Genomic DNA, 22907 nt, shown 5'->3' with positions numbered 1-22907 from the left:
GAATCATACTGTATATGCTACTTTGGAACTTAAAAAACTTTTTTTTTTTTCAGACAAAGTTTCACTGTGTTGCCCAGGCTGGAGTGTAGTGGCCTAATCTTGGCTGTAAGCCTCTCCGCCTCCTGGGCTCAAGCAATTCTCCTGCCTCAGTCTCCTGAGTAGCTGGGATTATAGGCGGTGCCACCACACTCAGCTAATTTTTCTATTTTTAGTACAGATGAGGTTTCACCATGTTGGTCAGGCTAGTCTCAAACTCCTGATCCCAAGTAATCTTCCCGCCTCGGTCTCCCAAAGTGCTGGGATTACAGGCATGAGCCACCTGCGCCTGGCCTGAAATTTTTTTTTTTTTTTTTTTTTTCCCGAGCTGCTGTCTCGCTCTGTTGCCCAGGCTGGAGTGCAGTGGCACAATCCCAGCTCACTGAGGCAAGAGAATCACTTGAACCTGGGAGGCAGAGGTTGCAGTGAGCCGGGATGGCACCACTGCACTCCAGCCTGGGCAACAGAGCAAGACTCCGGCTCCAAAAAACCCAAAAACTTTTAATGAACATATTTTGTTTAAAAGAGACACTTAACATGGTTGTATATGTTCCATTATACCTCTTGTTGGATATTTAAACAATTGATGTCTTCCCCCGCTCCTTTTTTTTCTTTTTTTTTTGAGGAGGAAGTGTCTTGCTGTATCACACAGGCTGGTCTTGAACTTCTGGGCTCAGGCAGTCCTCCTGCCTCAGCCTCCCAAATAGCTATGATTACATGCCACTGGCCTGGCCGTTTTTGCTCTCAATTAGTGCTGCAATGGAGAAATGAAAATCCTTATAGCTAAATCTTTGTCCTTGCTCTAATTTCTTTGTGGTAATTCTTTTTCTTTTTAAAACTCATTTGTATTTGCACTTCATTATCTCTTCCTTAATGCCTTTTTATTCCATACCTATGTCTTTATACTGTATACAGATGAAGTTACACATGGCATCCAAAGCCCACTTGATTTTTTAAAGTTGATTTTTCTGATTATAAAGGTAATATATGCTTATTGAGGAACATTAGAAAATTTCAGAAGAATGTAACAAAAAAATTCCAATACCTAGACCGCCATTGATACTGTGGTATGATTTTTTTTCCCTCTGTTTCTTCAACAATCAGTATTGAAAGAGTGTTAGCTGATTTAGTAAGGAAATGTTGCAGCTTTTGGTTTGTACTTTTTTACTTATTCCTGTAGCTGAAGGGTATTGCAAATAGTATCCAGAAATAAAGCCATATACCTACAACCAAATGATCTTAGACAATGACAACAAAAATAAATAATGGGAAAAAGACACTCTGTTTAATAAATGGTGCTAGACAAAGTGGATAGACATGCAGAGGAAGAAACTGGACCGCTTTCTTTCCCCATATACCAAAATTAACTCAAGATGGATTAGAGTTAAATTTAAGACCTGAAACAATAAAAACCCTAGAAGAAAACCTAGGAAAAAGTCTTGTGGACACTGACCTAGGCAAAGAATTTATGAGCAAGTCTTCAAAAGCAAATGCAACAAAAACAAAAACAGACTAATGAGTTTCATTACGCTAAAAAGCTTCTGCATAGTAAGATAAATAAATAATCAAATAACCTTCAGAACGGAAGAACATATTTACAAACTATACATTCAACAAAGGACTAATATCCAGAATCTACAAGGAACTCAACCAGAAAAAACTAAATAATCCTATTCAAAAGTAGGCAAAGGACAGGAATAGACATTTCTCAAAAGAAGACATACAAGTGGCTAATAAACATGATAAAATTCTCAGCATCACTAATCATCAGAGAAATGCAGATTAAAACCACGGTGAGATACCATCTCGCACCAGTTGGAATGACTATTATTAAAAAGTCAAAAAACAACCTGATATTGATGAGAATTCAGAAAAAAGGGATTGCTTATACACTGTTGGTGGGAATGTAAATTAGTACAACCTGTGTGGAAACTCGTATGGAGATTTCTCAACTAAAAATAGAACTACCATTTGACCCAGCAATCTCACTACTGGCCACCCAAAGGAAAACAAATTGTGACTGGGTGTGGTGGCTCATGCTTGTAATCCTAGAGCTTTGGGAGGCTGAGGCAGGAGGATCACTTGATGACAGGAGTTTGAGACCAGCCTGAGCAATATAGCAAAAAACCTCCATCTCTGCAAAAAATTAAAAAGTTAACTAGACATGATGGTGCATGCCAGTGGTTCTAGCTACTGGAGAGACTGAGGTGGTAGGATTGCTTGAGCCCAAGAGTTCAAGGCTGTGGTGAGCTATGATTACACCACTGCACACCAGCCTGGGTGACAGAGCAAGAATCTGTCTCTGAAAAAGAGAGAGAGAGAGAGAAAAAAGAAATTGTTATGACAAAAAGACAAAGACATAGAACCAACCATCAACCTAAGTGTCCACCAACAGATGGTTAAATAAAATGTGGTATGCATACACCGTGGAATACTATGCAGCCATAAAAATAATGAAATCATGTATTTTGCAGCAACATGGATGGAGCTGGGGGCCATTATCCTAAGTGAAATAACTCAGAAGCAGAAAATCAAATACCACATGTTCTCACTCATAAGTGGAAGCTAAAGATTGGGTGCATGTGGACATACAGAGGGGAATAATAGACACTGGGGATTCCAAAAGTGGGGAGAGTGGGAGGGGAAGGGTGAGGGTTGAAAAAGTAACTATTGGATGCAATGTTCACTGTTTGGGTGATGGAAAGCATGAAAAAAAAATCCAAATAGTATTTCAAATGTGTGTAGGCTATGGTCCATTTCTAGGCATATCTAGCCTTCCTTCAGTATTCCACACTAATCACACTGAATTGTAATGGCTTAGTTTTCCATATGTGTATGTTTTAGTTCTATAACTGGATTGAAAGCTAGTTGTGTGGTCCTAGATAAATTATTGAATTTTGCTGAGCCCACTTTCTTTATCTGCAAATTAGAGATAATGCTTACTTTGCAGGGTTGTAGTGAGGATTAGAAATAATGTATCCAAAGTGAGTTTAATTAAAAAGTAGTTACTTTGTTTTTGACTTCTGGCTTTAGCAGTCTATGTACATAGGAGGTGTTTGTATTTTTATAATATTCCAAATGAATGACTACACTAGCATCCCAACCAATTTAGATATTTATTGAGCATATATGACACATAAAGCACTGTTCATAACCGTAAAGGCCTGGTGAGCCTATATTATTCAGATATGTTTCTTACATAAACCACATGCTGCTTTTCATCTTTAGCAATTTTCTTAGTCATCTGTTTCCTCAGTCTCTTAACACCTTGCCTGACCCATTAGTAGGTGCTGAATAAATGTGTGAGCTGAGTGGAATAATTTAGTAGGAAAAGAGAAACACACAAATTGGATAAAACCTGGCAGGCCACGATGAAAATGATTAACAGGTATAAAGTACTTGGTACACTGGGAGATCAGGAGACATTAATATTGATTAAGGTATCTGGGAATGCCTTGTGGAGTAGGCAGATTTGACCTGGGCCCCAATAATAGGGGCTGAGGCAAGGAGCTTACAGATGGAAATAACAATGTGAGTTAAGGCTGAGAGGTAGAAGTAAACACGGTGCGCTTTGTTATCAGGGAGTTATTGGGGGAGGGGGGAGTGCACAAGAGTAGGGTAAGTGAATGGGTACAGATGGGAAGAAAAAATATCATTGGTCCTACATTTTGAGGATTTTGATGTGACTAGTCATTCTTTTTAGTTTTAAAATGTTTCTGAAAAATACTGCTTTCAATATGGCCTGAGGCATCCTTGGGCAGAGTGGATCTGAGGGATGGCAGGGGTCGGGAAAGTGGCGGGCCAGAGATGATAACTAGCCTGCCCCTGAAGAAGGCCGGGAGTGGCAGGATGGCCGAGACCTTCGGCGGCACAAGAGCACTTAGTGGCCAATATTCGCCCCGAGGTGAGGAAGGAGTGTCTGCGAGGAGGCGGGACACCCTTAGCAGCTCAGCAGGCAGCAGGAAGCTGCAGAACAACGCTTATAAAGGCCTGTCACCCACACTGGGTGGGCAGCAGCGAAGGCCTCGGCAGCCCGGGTGCTGTCTTTCAGGGAAGTCGCAAGACCCAGCTCCGCCCAACAGCATCTGGCCCCGCGCCCCTCTCCCCGCCTCTCGCCCCTCTCCCGGCCCCTCGCTCCTCTCTCCGTACCTCGCCACTCGCCCTGTGCCCCGCGCTCCCGGTCTGGTTCAAAGCTCCCTATCGCCTAACGTCTTCAGCCCAGCCTGGCTACCCTTCTTCCCTGCGGAGGGAGGGCCTGGGCGGTCGGGTTGGCGGGAGGGAGGTTACCTTTCCCGGTCTCGCTCCGGCCGCCGAAGCCGGAGAGAAGCAGCGGCGAGGTCTGCGGGCGGCATGGCGGGAGCTCCGTACGAGCGCGGGAGGGGCCCCGCGGCAGGGGAGCAGCTGCAGCAGCAACACGTCTCTTGCCAGGTCTTCCCCGAGCGTGTGGCCCAGGGGAATCCCCAGCAAGGGTTCTTCTCCAGCTTCTTCACCAGCAACCAGAAGTGCCAGCTTAGGCTCCTGAAGACGCTGGAGACAAGTAGGAGCCATGACCTGGAGGCTGGGGTTCGGCCGAATGGGTCTGAGACCGGGTGGGCGAGGAAGGGCCTGGGCAACACCTGGCCAGGGACTGCAGTTTCAGCCTCAGGGCTGAGTAAACCAGGTTCAGCACAGAGTCTAGGCAGATAGGGCATCATGGGGGCTGGGTTGGGAGCCTGGGGCTCAGTTTTCCCACCAGAGGAGGCGCTGAGACCCTTTTCGTCGCTGTTTTTGGCTTGGGGAATGAGTTTGTCTGCCCTTTTTTGTCACTCACTGTTGTGACACATCTTCCGATTTCTTACATAAGTTATGCAGCCACATTGTGACTTCAGGGTAAGGGTGAGGCCGAGTTTTAAAGAGCCAGCCAGGTTAATTAAGGCATACAAAGTCTGTAAAAATGTAATTAAAGCATACAAAGGCTGTAAAAATGTAAAAACAGTTTTGCAAACCTATCCTTCCTTGGAAGGGGTTCTTAGCCTTCATGCATGAATGGGCTTCAGAGCATAGAAGTCCCTGAAATGGTCTGTGAAATCGTGCGTGTGTGTGTGTGTGTGTGTGTGTATGTATGTGCCTAAGTGCATTTCTTTTTCTTTCTTTTTTTTTTTTTGAGACGGAGTTTTGCTCTGTCGCCGAGGCTGGAGTGCAGTGGCGCGATCTCGGCTCACTGCAAGCTCCGCCTCCCACGTTCATGCCATTCTCCTGCCTCAGCCTCCCGAGTAGCTGGGACTACAGGAGCTCGCCACCACGCCCTGCTAATTTTTTGTATTTTTAGTAGACCCAGGGTTTCACCGTGTTAGCCAGGATGATCTCGATCTCCTGACTTCGTGATCCATCCGCCTCGGCCTCCCAAAGTGCGGGATTACAGGCGTGAGTCACTGTGCCCGGCCCTAAGTGCAGTTTTTTTTGTGGGGGGGAGAGGTAATAGCTTCATTATATTTTCAAAGAGGCCAACGACCCCACAAAGGTTAAGAACTGCTGTGGGTTAAACAGGAACACAACTGCCCATTGACAAATTTCTCTCCAGTAGCAGAGACATTGCACTAGAGAAGATTTCTTAATTCCTTTACATTGACATAGACTTAGTGTACTTTCAGATACATTTGGAAAATTAGTCTTAAACATACTTGTCCCAAAGCAAGGTTACTATTTTATAGTTGGTCAGTCACAGTTCAAAAGTCAACCACTGAAAGATTTTCCAACCTTCTTGGGATTACCTGCTTGTAGAGACTCAGAGAGGTAGGAGGGGGAAGGGGAGTCGAGGGTAAAAGGGGAGAGAATGATGATATTGTCTTTACTATACAAATATGTATTGAGTGCCTCCCAGGTTTTGGTGGGGGAAGCAGAAAGATGAGTTAGCACCCTGCCTGGAAGGTGCTTCAAAGTGGAATAGAGTGGAAAGAGTGTGGGTTGCAGAGTTAGATGTGGGTTCAAATGCGGATCCCTTTCCTCAGGTGTGGAAGAGTGAGTTAACTTCTCTGATCCTCACTATCCTTATTGTAAAAAAAGAGAAGGGGAAAAATACCTCTTTTAGGGTTGTTGTGAAAAATAGATTTTATGGGGCTGGGTACGGTGGCTCATGCCTGTAATCTCAGCACTTTGGGGAGCAATATAGGGAGACCCTGTCTCTACAACAAATAAAAAAATTAGCTGGATGTGGTGGCTCGTGCCTGTAGTCCCAGCTATTTAGGAGGCTGAGGCAGGAGATTTGCTTGAACCCAGGAGGCTGCGGCTGCAGTGAGCTATGATTGCATCACTGCACTCCAGCCTGGGCAACAGACAAGACCCTGTCTAAAAAAAAAAAGTATTGATTTTATGAATGTAAAGTACCAGCATATCAGGAGCTGAGCTGAATAAATGGTAGCTGTTTTTACAGTGGAAGGGCCACACAGTGGAGGAAGAGTAGAAATAGATAGGATGTGAGGAAGGTGGGGTGCTGAACATGAGCCCCAGTAGGAATCAGTGGACCTCAATCTTCCAAGGGCAGGGTGGCTGGGAGGGCCTGTTGGTGGTATTAAAGTGTCAACCTGCAGCTTTAAAATCCTATCCCTGCGTGGGGCATGGTGGCGGAAATCAGGCCTCATGGGAGACTTTTTTTTTTTCACCAAAGCAATTTTATTCCAAATATTGCTGCAGGTCCTTTTTGAAGTACTAAACCAAGGTGCTGCCTGCTTTTTTTTTTTTTTTAAGTATGAGGACTACAGACTTTTGAAACTGTTTTAACTTTGTAAAATTCTCCTAGTTGCATGAATAATAATGTGCTTAATACAGTACCTGCTACCTGGTATTCACTCAATTAATAATACTTATTGTTAACAATAATTATTCTACTGTGAACACTCTTGCAAGGGGCAGGTTGGTAAAGCAGTAACCTATACCTGACTTTCTCATCTCACATTTCTTTCTCCCGCTTATTTTTGTCTTCAACCTTTTTTTTAAACCTTAGTTTCTTTTTCACTTTTTTTGGGTTACGTCATATAATTGGCTGTGTATTTATACTCTCAGACAAGATGCCTATGGGAAAAGTTGATATCAGAGGCATTTGGGTTCCTTGTACTTTCCTGTAGTAGTCACGGGCCCATAGAGTCTTAGATGTGGCCCTGAGGAATCGTCCAGGCCTCCCTATCCCCTTACAAGGAAACCTCCGTGCCATTGCTGGCCAGATACTCCACAGACCTCTACTGGAACACAGTTACCTGTTCCCTGAGGCTCTTTCAATCTACTGTCTATAGTTTCACCAGCTTTAATTGTTGGAGAAAAATCCTTTCTCTTACTGAGCTGAAATCTGCTGTGTGTAACTTCCATACTTTGGTTCTTGTTCTGCCCTTTGAAGAAATATTAACTGCATCTAGTCCTACATGGCACCCCTTCAGTACTTGAAGCTACTGTGGTCCTAGTTAAGTCTTCTGTCTCCTTTCCAATCCCCTAAATCCTTTCTTGCTTTTACTGGAAGTAGTCCTGTAGTACCCTAGTCACTATCCCCTGTGGAAGAGCTTCCGTGGCAGGTCCCATTTAGAACGTGGTAGTACTCAGCATGGGACATGGCGTTGCCAGTATGGTCTGACCAGGACAGAACAGTGTGGCTACTGGCTTCCTCAAACCTAGGTACTGTGCTGTTGTTCACTTTTTTTTTTTTTTTTTTTGCTCTGTCTCCCAGGCTGGAGTGCAGTGGTGCGATCTGGGCTCACTGCAAGCTCCGTCTCCCGGGTTCACGCCATTCTTCTGCCTCAGCCTCCTGAGTAGCTGGGACTACAGGCGCCCGCCACCATGCCCGGCTAATTTTTTGTATTTTGATAGAGACGGGGTTTCACTATGTTAGCCAGGATGGTCTCCATCTCCTGACCTCGTGATCTGCCTGCCTCGGCCTTGCAAAGTGCTGGGATTACAGGCGTGAGCCACCGCGACCAGCACTGTTGTTCACTTCTAAGGAATGTGGCTGTAGATTCCCTCAGTCTTTTGGTATATACCATAATACAATGTGTTTGATCATTTGACTAAACATGAACTTGAAAAGCATAGTTGATATTATCTGAGATGCTTAGTAATACCATCTTTGTATTTGTGTTAGTGTTTTTTTCAGTACAAACTTGCTTTGATGTTAATTTAAACTTGGCCTCTCATGTCAATTTTTACCAATTTTAAGATAACATTACTTTTTTTTGGGACAGAGTCACTCTGTCTTCCAGGCTGTAGTGCAGTGGTGTGATCTCAGCTCACTGTAACGTCTGTCTCCCTGGTTCAAGTGATTCTCATGCCTCAGCTTCCCAAGTAGCTGGGACTACAGGCATGTGCCACCATGCCCAGCTAATTTTTGTATTTTTAGTAGAGATGGGGTTTTGCCATGTTGGTCAGGCTGGGCTTGAACTCCTGGCCTCAAATGATCCACCCGCCTCAACCTCCTAAAGTGCTGGGATTACAGGCATGAGCCACTGCATCTGGCCTGTGAGTTACTTTTTGATAATATCTTACACTGCTATTTGGGTAGTTTAATTGGTGCTACTTTTCCAATTAGCTTACTTAATTAAATATCTTTTTTAGATCCATATGTCAAACTTCTGCTTGATGCTATGAAACACTCAGGTTGGTAAGTAACTCTTTTTGAAGTGCTGCTGTGGGATCTGGCTGCTGAAAACAAAAACCAAGTTCTCTTCTTAAGAGAACTGCTTAGGATTTCTTTGAGGTCACAAAGTCTTTTCCATAGGGTAAATAGAGGTAATTGGCTGCATTGTTTCTAGGCAGGCCTTGTTCTCTTTGGACATCTTCTGCCCTAACTAATGTTCTTTTTTTTTTTGAGACGGAGTCTCGCTCTTATTGTCCAGGCGGGAGTGGGCAATGGTGCTGTCTTGGCTCACTGCAACCTTCCTCTCCCAGGTTCAAGCAATTCTTCTGCCTCAGCCTCCCGAGTAGCTGGGTTTACAGGCGCACATCACCATGCCCGGCTAATTTTTGTATTTTAGAAATGGGGTCTCACCACATTGACCAGACTGGTCTCGAACTCCTGTCCACAAGTGATCCACCCACCTTGGCCTCCCAAAGTGCTGGGATTACAGGCGTGAGCCACTGCTCCAGCCCAGCTCATTTTCTAGCTCTTACCATTCACCTTGGGTGATTAGTAAAGACAGTACTCAAATTTTTCTTGTAAGTAATTACCAATCCTGGCCTTTCTGCTACACCACCCTGAGCATTGTTTTTAATGGAAAAGAACTCTCAGCTTGTTATGTAGGAACCTTGCAGATGTTGTATAACTTTGAGGGGTTTAAAGGAAGTGACTTCTGACATCCCGTTCTTAACATTCTGGCCCAAGGGTAGGAACTCCAGCATACTTGCAATATGGCCATCATCAGTTGAACAAATGTTTTATGGAATCATATCTCTAGAATTTGAACTAGGATGCATTTTGCGTACAACCTCCTTATTTTACAGGTGAGATAACTGAGTCCTGAAGATGTTAAGTTTCTTTCCCAAGGTTTCCTATGTGTTAGCAGTAGAGGAGATTTACTGTATGGTGGAGGGTCTCCTGAGTCCTGGCCCAGAGCTGTTTGCCACATACACACTGTTTCTGGACATTGTCTCTAATCTATTCTTGCCTTTTAGTGCTGTTAACAAAGACAGACACTTTTCTTGCGAAGACTGTAATGGAAATGTCAGTGGAGGTTTTGATGCGTCAACATCTCAGGTAGGCATTATTGCCAAATTGTTTCCTTCCCTTTAATCCTCTCTCTTGATATTTTTTGAGCATCTTCCACATGCTTGGCATTCTGTTTGGTAGACTTTGTGTAGGGCTAAAAAAGTGAATTAGTTATCCTTACTCTAAGGAGTTGACTCTTAAAATCTCTTAAGGAGTTTATATAGCCTTACAGGAAAGATAAGACATGAACACAGATAATTATAAAATGAGGCAGGCTAAACCATGCTTGGTTACCACAGTGGGACAGTGATGTGATTGATTGAAAGATGCCAACAGATTCAACTAGAGGATATAAAGCCTCCTTAGGGGCAGAGCAGGGGCAGCATGAGCAAAAGTGCATGCTAGGAAACTGCCTGGCATGTGTAGGGAATGGCATATTGCCTAGTTTATCTCGAGGGGAGGAACACGTGGGGAATAAGGGAAAATAGGATTGGAAAGAAATGTAAGCCATATGTTGGGAGGCCTTGAATGCTAAACGAAAGGGTTTTACCTTTACATGGTGAGAAGTGATACTGCCTGTGAAAATCTTTCATTAGGGGAGTTTTCTTATCTGTACAATATGGACAATGATTTTATGAAATGATCATTTTATGGAATGATTATGAGAATTAAATGAGATATTTCTTATAGAGTTGCTTATCTTAGTGCCTGGCCCATAGTAAGCATGCAATAAATTTTATTATTAGTTTTAAGTCATCAGAGGGTTTCGACAGAGTCTTGGAGGTGGTAGATAATGTCATGTGATGAGGGCAAAAGATGGTGTTATAAGTAACTGTTTCCCACCTGAATGTATAATTCATATTTAACTACACTTAACTGTTTCCTGCTGGATAATTTTATATGTATTTAGGTTATTTATAATATTTTTACAGTAATCATGGGAAGTGGCAATATAGAACAAGGGTAAGAAGTTTAGATTTTGGAGTCAGACTTGAGTTTAAATTTTAGTTTCCCTGCTTATTATCTGTGGGGCTTGGGCAAGTATTTTTCTTCTTCTCAGTTTCCTCATTTGTAAACTGGTAGTCACAATACCTATAGCTCTCAAAATGGCTCTGGATAAGTTCACCCCCTTCCCAGTCCCCCCAGGGTTAAGTAGAGTGCACATCTTGAACTTTCATCCTAATTCTCAGCAGTGTGGAACACAGTTGGGCACCCTCTCCTTTTATTATTATTATTTTTAATTATTATTATTTTTGAGACAGAGTCTCACTCTGTCACCCAGGCTGGAATGCAGTGGCGCAATATGGGCTCACTGCAACCTCCGCCTCCTGGGTTCAAGTGATTCTCCTGCCTCAGCCTCCTGAGTAGCTGGGATTGCAGGCATGTGCCACCACGCCCAGCTAATTTTTGTATTTTTAGTAGAGACAGGGTTTCGCCATATTGGCCAGGCTGGTCTTGAACCCCTCACCTCAGGTGATCCCCCTACCTTGGCCTCCCAAACTGCTAGGATTATAGGTGTGAGTCACCATGCCTGGCCTATTTTTTTAAGTGAAAATTTTTATTATGAAGTATCTCATTCATACAGAAGAGTAAAAAACCTATATGTCCACTCTCAGTAATAATAAAGTGCACACCTATGTAACTGCCACCCAGACTAGAGAAAAAGAACATTACTAGGACTTCAGAAACCTGTGTGGTCCTCTTGAATCAGGTCCTTTTCCCTTCCTTAACCTGATTTTTGTGGTAACCATTCCCTGCTTTTCTGAATGACTTTACCATCTACATATACAGTCCAACAGTGTGTTATTTAGTTGACTGCTTTTGAGCTTCATTCATGATATACTTTGAGTTTTATGTAGTATTATGAAATTGTGTAGTAGATAGTCTCCAACTTGCTTGCCACGTTCAACATTTGTGAGATTCTTTCTTGTCATTGTGTGTACCTCTCTGGTTTATTCAGTTTCCCTGTTATATAGTATTTATTCCGTTATGTGTTTATACTACAGTTTACTTTAATATTGATTGTTTCCAACTTTATTATTATGAACAATGCTGCTATAAATATTCTTGACCTTCACTAGTGGTACACATTGCAAGAGTTTCTCTAAGGTATATGCTCAAGAGCAGAATTACTGGGTCATATAGTTTGTGTACACTTGACTTCAGCTGTTAATGCCAAACACTTTCTTTGGTTTCTAGTATACAGCATTCTTCTGGTTAGTCCTTTGCTAGCTTACTTTCCTCTACCAACATTTAAATGTCGAAGTCCCTCAATCCTTGGTCATAGAGCCCCTTCTTTTTTTACTCTGTACTCTGCCAAGGAGGTCTCATCAATTTTCTGGGGTCAAAGCTCATTTTTAAGAATTCCACATTCCGTATATCCAAGTGCCCATTTAACATCTCTACTTGAGCTTCTATTTATTTATTTATTTATTTTTATTTTTATTTTTAGTGAAAATAACTTTTTTTGGGGACAGGGTCTTGCTCTGTTGCCACTTGCTCTGGAGTGCAGTGGCACAATCATGGCTTACTACAGCCTTGAACTCCTGGGCTCAAGCGATCCTCCCATCTCAGCCTCCTGAGTAGTTGGGACTACAGGTGTGCATCACTGGACCCAGCTAACTTTTAAACTTTTTTGTAGAGATGAGGCCTCATTATGTTGCCCAGGCTGGTCTTAAACTCCTGGCCTCAAATGATCCTTCCGCCTCAGCCTCCCAAAGTGCTGGGATTACAAGCGAGAGCCACAGTTCCCCGCCTACTTAAGTGTCTTGAAGACACTTTAGACTTGAAATGTGTAAGTCCAAATTCATGATTCCCCAGTGAGGATGGTGCATGAATACGTGTCCTTAATCTAAGTACTGCTATAGTCCAGAGAGAGGAGAAGGGAGAAGTTAGTCACTGGGCGAGGCAATTGGGGCATGTACACTTAGGACTGGGACTTGTCCCTTGGGTAGATGTGTGGCCAGTGGAGAAGAGTGGGTAGAGATACTCCAGGCAGGTGAGCTTGTCGGGGAGAGGTGAGGTCATGTGGGAGAGAAGATCGAGTCTATGAAAGGAGATTTTAGAAATCACTGAACTTCTTTTATTTTGGTGTCTCCTAGATAGTTTTGTGCCAGAATAATATCCATAATCAGGCCCATATGAACAGAGTGGTCACCCACGAGCTCATTCATGCATTTGATCATTGTCGTGCCCATGTCGACTGGTTCACCAACATCAGACATTTGGCATGCTCAGAGGTGAGTTTTATTGTATTTTTCTCCAGAACACTCTATGCTCGAATATTTTATTCAAGTGTAATTTATTTAAATGTATTCCTTTTCCTACTGTCATAGCTCTACCTTAGTCTTGAATTTCTGTTTTTAACTAACATTGAATACCATTTTTGATATACAGCTAGAGAAATTTAAAGTATATTTTTAGAAGTCTCTTAACTATATCCTGTAAGTCCTAATAATAGTGATGACTGACTTTAATAAGCTATTAATTTTTTCCTATGGGATACATTTTATAATGTGAAAAAATAATAACATTTACCGAGGGCTATATTCCAAACTGTTCTGTTTGCACAGATTCTCATTTAGTCTTCACAATAACCCGCTGAGGTAGATATTATACTATTATTGTCCCTGTTTTATGTATGTGGAAAGTGAGACAGTTGTTTAGATTCCAAAGTTAGTAAGTGGCAGAGGCAGGATTACAACCAGTATTTTTAACTAGCTTGCCCAGCTGCCTTCCATAGAGTTCCTTGCTTGCCCTAGAGTGAAACATGCTCATTTCAAAAATACAACATGAAAAGATATTTATTACTAAGCATGTTGGATTGCTCGGCATATGCTCCTAGGAGAGCATATTCTGCATGTGCATATACTTGGATGTCATTAATTGAAGAATTAATTAAAATAATCTAAATCTCAAGCCTATACTTCATAACTTAGATTATTTTCCCTTTCTCTTGAAATTAATATGTAGCCCCCCGCCCTGCATCTAATTATAATTCCAATTATTTGGAGAATAGACTGAAACCTGAGTTTTTAAATAGGTCTCTCTCGGGTGCTATGAGAATGAATGCCTTGTATTGTAGCTAAAGTGTGTTAAGTACTTTGAGCTCCTCAGAGGAATGAGGCCATAATATTGTAGAAGGAACCAAAAGTGGACCATTCTGTTAGCAATGAATTAGCAAAAATGTGGTCAGGCTGCCTGTAGAATCTATGTGGGTTGTTCTAAGACTTTTTCATTCATTAAAGTATAGTAAATCTGAAAATATGTCCTAATTTCAGGCTGTCATGCTCATAGCATGACCAATTTGGAATGTTTTTGATTCTTTGTGTTTTGTATTGCTTCATTTTTCATAGGACAATCAAGTCCCTAGAGGAAGGTCCTGAACTTACACAGGTTTGCGGGAAGCTGCAAGAGAGATTCGGGCTAGGGTTGGGAGGGTCATATCCTCAAAGTGTCTCAGATATTAATGCATTCCATTTTAAGCTCACTTTGAAACTCAGTTTATTTCAAGAATGCTTTCTTGAAGTACTTTTAGTAATTTCTACAAGTATTTGTATCTTGTAGAGTGTGTAATTTAACTCTGAGGTCTAGCTCTCTGACTTTTGGTTCCAAAAAGAAATTAGTTCTGTCAGTAAAGCTACAGCATAAAGTTTAGAAAATTTCCTTTGGTAGGCGACTGAACTTTTCCTCATCTCTCCAGTGTATTTGGCATTGTCTAGCATAGCTCATAGATATTTGCTTTTGTCGTCAATAGAGTTTAAAAAGTCCTTTAAGAAGAAGTCTTACAAATACTCTTTTCTCAAAGATGCTAATTTTATATTCTTTTCTAATTTTAAAAAATTGGTTGATATCATAAAGATACATAGAGCATGAGCGTTTATTTTCTTTTTGTCTGTCTTCTGTGTGATAGGTTCGAGCTGCTAACCTTAGTGGAGACTGCTCACTTGTCAATGAAATATTCAGGTTACATTTTGGATTGAAACAACACCACCAGGTAAAAGCTAACATGCAATCACCTCCCCTCCAGAGTGTTATGAGTGGAAATAATGAATAAAGAAATGAAAAGTACTTCAGTATTTGAAATTTGAAAGAACTTCCTATGTGAAAAGAATACAAAGTATGTACCATTTAAACAAAGTAGATGGCATTCAATTCTACTTTATAATTATGGGCAAGCTATGTGACTCAATGAGTGTGTGAGATATTTTAATAATGAAAGGAGGCCTGGCACAGTGGCTTGTGCCTCCCAGCACTTTGGGAGGCCGAGGCGGGCGGATCACAAGGTCAGGAGATCGAGACCAGTGTGGCCAACATGGTGAAACCCTGTGTCTACTAAAAATACAAAAAAATTAGCTGGGCGTGGTGGCGCATGCCTATAGTCCCAGCTACTCTGGAGGCTGAGGCAGGAGAATCGCTTGAACCTGGGAGATGGAAGTTGCAGTGAGCTGAGATCGTGCCACTGCACTCCAGCCTGGGCCACAGAGTGAGACTCCCTCTGAAAAAAAGAACGAAAGGAGCTAAGATCTTGTACCTGGGATACTTTTCGATGGGGGTGGATAAGTAATGGAAGTGAAATCACAGCATGTCTTACTGTTATTCTAACAATTCTTAACTTCTGTTTTGAATCTACCATAGCATTCTGGAAACAAAAAATGTAATCCCTTTCAGAACAGAGAGTGTGTTGCTGCATAAGTTATGGCTATGTCTCAGTGTACCTGTAAAGGCTGTATAATGTGATAGAAAACCTTTGGCTTAGCACAGACTTGAGTATGATGAGCTGAGCTGAGAGGGATTTGTGTAAACAAAACAAAAACAAAAAAACAAAAGAGATAGCTATAAGGCAAGATTATCCTGCTGGAAAGGCTTTGAGATCTGTATTAGATGGATGTGGGGAGAGGAAGTATAGAACTCATGGATTGATAATGAATGTGAGCAGTTCTGCTCACAGCCACCCTGGGCCTCTGTCCACATTTAGGAGAAAGGGTGGTCAGTCATTTTCTATAGTAAGAGCCTGCTGAGCCAGTTTGTGAGGTATGTGAGCATTAGGATATCAGTTCCAACTAGATGAAAAAAAGATATGCTAAGGACAACAGGAAGGCCCTTGGTTTTGTGGAGAAGAGAGTAACTCAGCTCTGGGGTGGAGGGTGGAGTCACAGTGAGCTACTCAGAGAAACTGTGAACTGAGTGAATCGGAACGAGAAGAAAAGCCTGCTACCTGGAAAGGGTGATTACTCTGGACAGTGAGGTGTTCAGCCTGTGCCAGGTCAGCTTATTGATATGCCACTGACTTGTCTTATGCTGCATGTTTTCTGTGCCCTTGAGTCCCTGCTTCTCTGGTGAATTCTGTGTCTTCTGACTGTCAGTGGAGAGGAGTGGAAGCAGGGTACACATCAGCACACCCCTAGAGAAGAGGATAATGTGGTTAAAGCATGTGCTGGTATAGCTCATGGATATCTGCTCTTGTCAATAGAGTTTGAAAAATTCCTTAAGAAAAAAACTGTTACATATACTCTGTTTTTAGAAAAATATGCTAATTTTATATTCTTTTCCAATTAAAAAAATAAGTTGATATAATAAAGGAATAGAGCGTGATTTTTTTTTTTTATTCACCTTCTATCTTTGTGATAAGTTTGTGATGCACGCAGTCTTTGAAAGAGAAGTTTTCCTCTTTTTACCACTGGGTAGCAGCAGCAGAAAACAAATAGAAATAGCAATAGGACAGAAAATATGTGGAGGTAGTAGGAATGTGGCTGAGGGAGAAGTCTTAGAGAATGGAGTTCCTGCTTTTGTACAGCATGTGCCCAGGGAATAGAAAGAACAAGTACAGTTACTGATTGTAAAATTGCATAGTCATACCTTTATTTTAACAGAAATTTATTATGTCTAAAAAGAAGTAAATCTGTGGTCTACACTTGTGTCTCCTAACCCTGTGGCTTCAGGAGACAAATTTTTGTACCTTTTTTTCCCTGCAGGGGAGAAATTTCCTCTCTTTTTAGCAATTGTTGTTTTGGCTTCACATGGTTCTTTTCTTCCTTTATGCCTGGGGTTTATTTTTTAAAATCAGTGTTTGGTAAAATTCAGGTTGAGAAACACTAGATTCCAATGTGAGTGAGTATCTCCAGCTTGAGCACACTGACCAGGCCAATGAAAAACTGGGAACATGCAGAGAAAACAGATGGTTGTCAGGATGTACAGCCATCCAAACCAGTGTTTGATTATTTTTAGGAAAAGGTCAAGTGCTGTTCTTTTGAGTTTTAATTTGGGCCTGGGGAGAAATAAATGGATTAAAAGCTCTCCAAGAATTGGAATGGCAGGGCCTTATATTTCTTAAATATTTAAATTAGAGTATTGAGAAATTCTAGCCTATTACTATGAAACATTAGGTAAATTATTATCTTAGAACTTTAATATCTGTGTAAAGAACAATCAGGAAAAAAAGTTGTTTAATTTCCACCCCCCTTAAAAAATTAAGGTACTTTCCAAGTTTGGGTGGATATGTGTATGGTTTTCTGTTGCCTCCAGAGAGGACTTACCCTTCTCAAAGGAAAAGTTATCTAGCATTGGTCAACTGAGAAGAAAGAGAGGTACAGAAGTGAAGTATATTTTAAATTTAATTAAATTTTATAAAAAAGTCAATCAGGACCTTATAGACTTTTTTTTTTCTTTTTTTTGGCGATTTTGCAAATTGGGAGATAATGTTTGGTAGACACTGCGTAGAATTTCTGAGAATGACATCTGCTTATATTAGTGGGAAACATGAGAAAATAGAGGTCTTACTTATGCCTAAATAATTTTAGGTTGAGCTAAAAATACTCCTTAAGTGTTATGTATCTTTGTTCATTTTGTTTTCTTCTTTGGAATGATAGAAATTAGTAAAATAATATGAGGAAATTAATTCATTCAGACATTAGATAAAATGTATTATTTCATGATTAAATGTTTATATAAAATTAGAACCTCATACTTTTCCTTCTTTTTAGACTTGTGTGCGAGACAGAGCCACTCTTTCTATCCTGGCTGTTAGGAATATCAGCAAAGAAGTAGCTAAAAAGGCTGTTGATGAAGTTTTTGAATCTTGTTTCAATGACCATGAACCTTTTGGAAGGATCCCACATAACAAGACTTATGCAAGATATGCTCATAGAGACTTTCAAAACCGTGATCGGTATTATTCAAATATATGAGCACAATGACATTTTATGTTACAGAGCTTCCATCATCATGCAGAAAAAAAAATTTGGTTCTCAAGTGAGCAAACATAAAATGTAAACAATCCATTCAATCCAGATAAAACAGAAGATTGTGATTCTAGCATATTATCAGAAAAAGTAACTATGGCAAAAAATGAAACTGCTTTAAACTCCAAGGCAAAAATTGTATCTTTATAGCTATCCATTTAGTAAATAAATAAATTACATTTTTGTATTTTAGTGATTTGTTTTTATTACATGTCATTATTTTAAAATTTGACTAAGAAACCTGTGAAGTGTGCCCTTCCATGATGTTGATAGGTGACCACTATTGGTATTTACATTAAATGTAAAGAAATGTGTACTGATCTCATTGTAGGACTCTTACCGAGCTGTTGTTATGATGAAAATTGGAAATAATTCATTCAGTGGTCGATGCTATCCTTTCCCTATTCTTCTTTTATCATATATGTAGGACCCGTATGGCCTAATTTTCTGGGGACAGTCCTGGTTAGATCTTTTTCTTTCTTTCTTTTTTTTTTTTTTTAAGGCGGGGTCTCGCTCTGTTGCCTGGGCTGGAGTGCAGTGACCGGATCTCAGCTCACTGCAAGCTCCGCCTCCCGGGTTCACGCCGTTCTCCTGCCTCAGCCTCCCAAGTAGCTGGGACTACAGGCGCCCACCACTGCGCCCGGCTAGTTTTTTGTATTTTTTAGTAGAGATGGGGTTTCACCATGTTAGCCAGGATGGTCTCGATCTCCTGACCTCGTGATCCGCCCGTCTCGGCCTCCCAAAGTGCTGGGACTATAGGCTTGAGCCACCGCGCCCGGCCAGATCTTTTTCTTTTTAATAAAGGAAATGGTCTAATTTTAGCTCCAGATTGACTGCAAGAACAAACCAGCAATACCAAGAGGACCCACAGACCCTCTGAAGGAAGCAACGGCTCCTGCAGTACCCAGGAGACACCTCAAATACTGTGAGGGCCCCAACTGCAGAAGTGGGAAAGGGAGACCCTCCTCTCCCAAGTACACCCCCCCAGTGGAGAAACTGAAGGTCTGTTTGTGGGAGAAGTTTCTGACCTTACCTGGAGCTGAGTTAATTTAGAGAGCCGAGCGAAATACAGGGGGTAGAGGAAGCAGCAGAAGGGCCCAGGGAGCTTGCTGGGTCCACAAGCAGCCCATTCCTGCCTGTCACCACAGGAATCCATTGTGGGGGCAGCCAGAGGAGCAGAGGGTAAAACTCCACACAGAGAAGGAAATCTCTAGCTGGACTTTGTAACAATTTCAATGGGGCAAGAAGCCTCCTGGCCAGAACTTGAGAGAGGGCGCAAATCCCGTGTGCAGTATCCACAGAGGGTAAGAACCAAGCTCTTTTCTTTCACAGCTGGGAAGCGGGTAGCCTGGGACAAGTTTTCAAGTCTGTCTCACCCACCACCTGGAAACAGACTTGGGGCTGTGGTGGGGGGCATGGTGGGACTGAGACTGGCCCTTCGGTTTGTGTGGGAGATGGGTGATGCTTGTGACTGCCAGCTTTCCCTCACTTCCCTGACAACCTGCATGACTCAGCAGAGGCAGCCATAATCCTCCTAGGTACACAACTCCAGTGACCTGGGAATCTCACCCTCATCCCCCACGGCAGTCACAGCAAGACCTGCCTAAGAAGAGTCCGAGCTCAGACATACCTGTCCCTGCCCCGACCTGATGTTCCTTCCCTACCCACCCTGGTATCTGAACAAAAAGAGCATATAATCTTGGGAGTTCTAGGGCCCCGCTCACCACAAGTTCTTTTCCATACTACCACAACTGATGCTCTCTGGAAAGCACCACCTCCTGGCAGGAGGCCAACCAGCACAAAAATAGAGCATTCAACCACCAAAGCTAAGAAGCCTCACAGAGTCCATTGCACCCCCCTCCCACCTCCATTGGAACAGGTGCTGGTATCCACAGCCGAGAGACCCATAGAGGGTTCACATCACAGGATTCTGTGCAGACAACCCCCAGTACCAGATTGGAGGTGGGTAGACTCACTGGGTGGCTAGACCCAGAAGACAGACAACAATCACAGCAGTTTGGCTCACAGGAAGCCACATCCATAGGAAAAGGGGAAGGGTACTACCTCAAGGGAACACCCTGTGGGACAAAAGAATCTGAACAACGGCCTTCAGCCCTAGACCTTCCCTCTGACAGAACCTACCCAAATGAGAAGGAACCAGAAAACTAACCCTAGTAATATGACAAAACAAAAGCTCTTTGACACCCACAAAAAAATCACACTAGTTCACCAGCAATGGATTCACTCCAAGAAGAAATCCCTGATTTACCTGAAAAAGAATTCAGGAGGTTAGTTATTAAGCTAATCAGGCAGGCACCAGGGAAAGGCAAAGCCCAATGCAAGGAAATCCAAAAAATGATACAAAAAGTGAAGGGAGAAATACTCAAGGAAATGGAGAGCTTAAAGAAAAAAGAATAAAGAATTCAAGAAATTTTGGACACACTTTTAGAAATACAAAATGCTCTGGAAAGTCTCAGAAATAGAATTGAACAAATAGAAGGAAGAAATTCAGAGCTTGAAGACAAGGTCTTCAAATTAACCCAATCCAACAAAGACAAAGAGAAAAGAATAAGAAAATATGAACAAAGCTTCCAAGAAGTCTGGGATATGTTGTGACCAAACCTAAGAATAATCAGTGTTCCTAAGGAGGGAGAGAGTTCAAAAAGCTTGGAAGACATATTTGGGGAAATAATCATGGAAAACTTCTCTGGCCTTGAGAGAGACCTAGACATCCAAATACAAGAAGCACAAAGAACACTTGGGAAATTCATCACAAAAAGATCATTGTTTAGGTACATTGTCATTAGGTTATCCAAGAGCTGTGAGACAGAAGCACCAGGTAACCTATAAAGGAAAACCTATCAGATTAACTGCAGATTTCTCAGCAGAAACCCTATAAGCCAGAAGGGATTGGGGCCCTATCTTCAGCCTCCTCAAACAAAACAATTATCAGCCAAGGATTTCATATCCAGCGAAACTAAGCATCATATATGAAGGAAAGATACAGTCTTTTTTCCGACAAACAAGTGCTCGGAGAATTCACCATTACCAAGCCACCACCACAAGAACTGCTAAAAGGAGCTCTAAATCTTGAAACAAATCCTGGAAACACAACACATCAAAACAGAACCTCTTTAAAGCATAAATCACACAGGATCTATAAAACGAAAATACAAGTTAAAAAGCAAAAACAAAAAACAAAAAACCAAAATACACAGGCAACAAAGAGCATGATGAATGCAACAATACCTCACATTTCAATTATAATGTTGAATGTAAATGGTCTAAATGCTCCACCTAAATGATATACAACCACAGAATGGATAAGAACTCACCAACCATCTGCTGCCTTCAGGAGACTCACCTAACACATAAAGACTCACATAAACTTAAAGTAAAGGGGTGGAAAAAAGCATTTCATGCAAATGGACACCAAAAGTGAGCAGGATGGCTATTCTTACAACAGACAAAACAAACTTTAAAACAACAGCAGTTAAAAGAGACAAAGAGGGACATTTTATAATGGTAAAAGGCCTTGTCCAACAGGAAAATATTACTATCCTAAATATATATGCACCTAACACTGGAGCTTCCAAATTTCTAAAACAATTACTAATAGACCTAAGAAATGAGAGACAGCAACACAGTAAGAGTGGGGGACTTCAGTACTCCACTGACAGCACTAGACAGGTCATCAAGACAGAAAGTCAACAAAGAAACAATGGATTTAAACTATAACTTGGAACAAATGGACTTAACAGATATGTACAGAACATTTCATGCAACAACCACAGAATACACAATTCTATTCAACAGTTCATGGAACTTTCTCCAAGGTAGACCTTAGGATAGGCCATAAAATGAGCCTCAATAAATTTAAGAAAATCAAAATTATGTCAAGCACTCTCTCAGACCACAGTGGAATAAAAATGGAAATAAACTCCCGAAGGAACCATCAAAACCATGCAAATATCTGGAAACTAAATAACTTGCTCCAATGAGCATTGGGTCCAAAACAAAATCAAGATGGAAATTAAAAAATTCTATGAACTGAATGATAATAATGACACAACTTACCAAAACCTCTGGGATAAAGCAAAGGTGGTGCTAGGAGGAAGGTTCATAGCCCTAAATACTGACATCAAAAAGACTAAAAGAGCACAAACTGACATTCTAAGGTCACACCTCAAGGAACTAGAGAAACAAGAACAAACTAAACCCAAACCCAGCAGAAGAAAGAAGTAACTAAGATCAGAGCAGAACCAAAGGAAATTGAAATAATAACAACAACAAAAATACAAAAGATAAATGAAACAAAAAACTGGTTCTTTGATAAGGTAAGTAAAATTGATGGACCATTAGCAAGATTAACTGAGAAAATAAGAAAATCCAAATACTTTCACTAATAAACAAAACAGGAGATATTACAACTGACTACTGAAATATAAAGGATCATTCAAAGCTACTATGAACACCTTTATGCACATAAACTGGAAAACCTAAAAGAGATGGATACATTCTTGGAAAAACACAACCCTCGTAGCTTAAACCAGGAAGACTTAGATACCCTGAACAGATGAATAACAAGCAGCGAGATTGAAATGGTAATTAAAAAATTACCAACAAAAAAAAGTCCAGGACCAGATGGATTCACAGCAGAATTCTACCAGACATTCAAAGAAGAATAGATACCAATCCTCTTGACACTATCCCACAAGATACAGAAAGAAGGAACCCTCCCTAATTCATTCTATGAAGCCAGCATCACCCTAATACCAAAATCAGGGAAGGACATAACCATAAGTGAAAACTACAGACCAATATCCTTCATGAACATAGATGCTAAAATCATTAATAAAATACTAGCTAACTGAATCCAACAACATATCAAAAAGATAATCCACCATGATTAAGTGGGTTTCATACCAAGGATGCGGGGATGGTTTAACATACACAATTCAATAAATGTG

The 22907-nt window shown here is 41.4% G+C and overlaps 1 protein-coding gene across 1 annotated transcript; it reads left to right on the top strand.

Annotated features, from left to right (window-relative positions):
• The first annotated feature begins 4194 nt into the window (after positions 1–4194).
• Positions 4195–18257, top strand: XRCC6BP1 (XRCC6 binding protein 1). Its single transcript, XM_011925976.1, has 6 exons — positions 4195–4573; positions 8608–8653; positions 9664–9745; positions 12799–12936; positions 14610–14693; positions 17680–18257. The coding sequence occupies exons 1-6, from the start codon at positions 4387–4389 to the stop codon at positions 17881–17883; spliced, it is 741 nt and encodes a 246-aa protein (XP_011781366.1). The 5' UTR covers positions 4195–4386; the 3' UTR covers positions 17884–18257.
• Positions 18258–22907: the final 4650 nt, after the last annotated feature.

Source organism: Colobus angolensis, unplaced genomic scaffold (assembly GCF_000951035.1).
Source record: "Colobus angolensis palliatus isolate OR3802 unplaced genomic scaffold, Cang.pa_1.0 Scaffold67, whole genome shotgun sequence".
In the NCBI taxonomy this organism is placed as follows: Eukaryota; Metazoa; Chordata; class Mammalia; order Primates; family Cercopithecidae; genus Colobus; species Colobus angolensis.
Note: the sequence above shows the minus strand (reverse complement) of the source record. Positions and strands in the feature narration are given on the sequence as shown.

Coding starts and splice junctions, on each gene's coding strand:
- XRCC6BP1 (XM_011925976.1), top strand. CDS start 4,387: ATGGCGGGAGCTCCGTACGAGCGCGGGAGGGGCCCCGCGGCAGGGGAG. Junction 4,574..8,607: donor CCTGAAGACGCTGGAGACAA/GTAGGAGCCATG, acceptor TATCTTTTTTAG/ATCCATATGTCAAACTTCTG. Junction 12,937..14,609: donor GACATTTGGCATGCTCAGAG/GTGAGTTTTATT, acceptor TCTGTGTGATAG/GTTCGAGCTGCTAACCTTAG.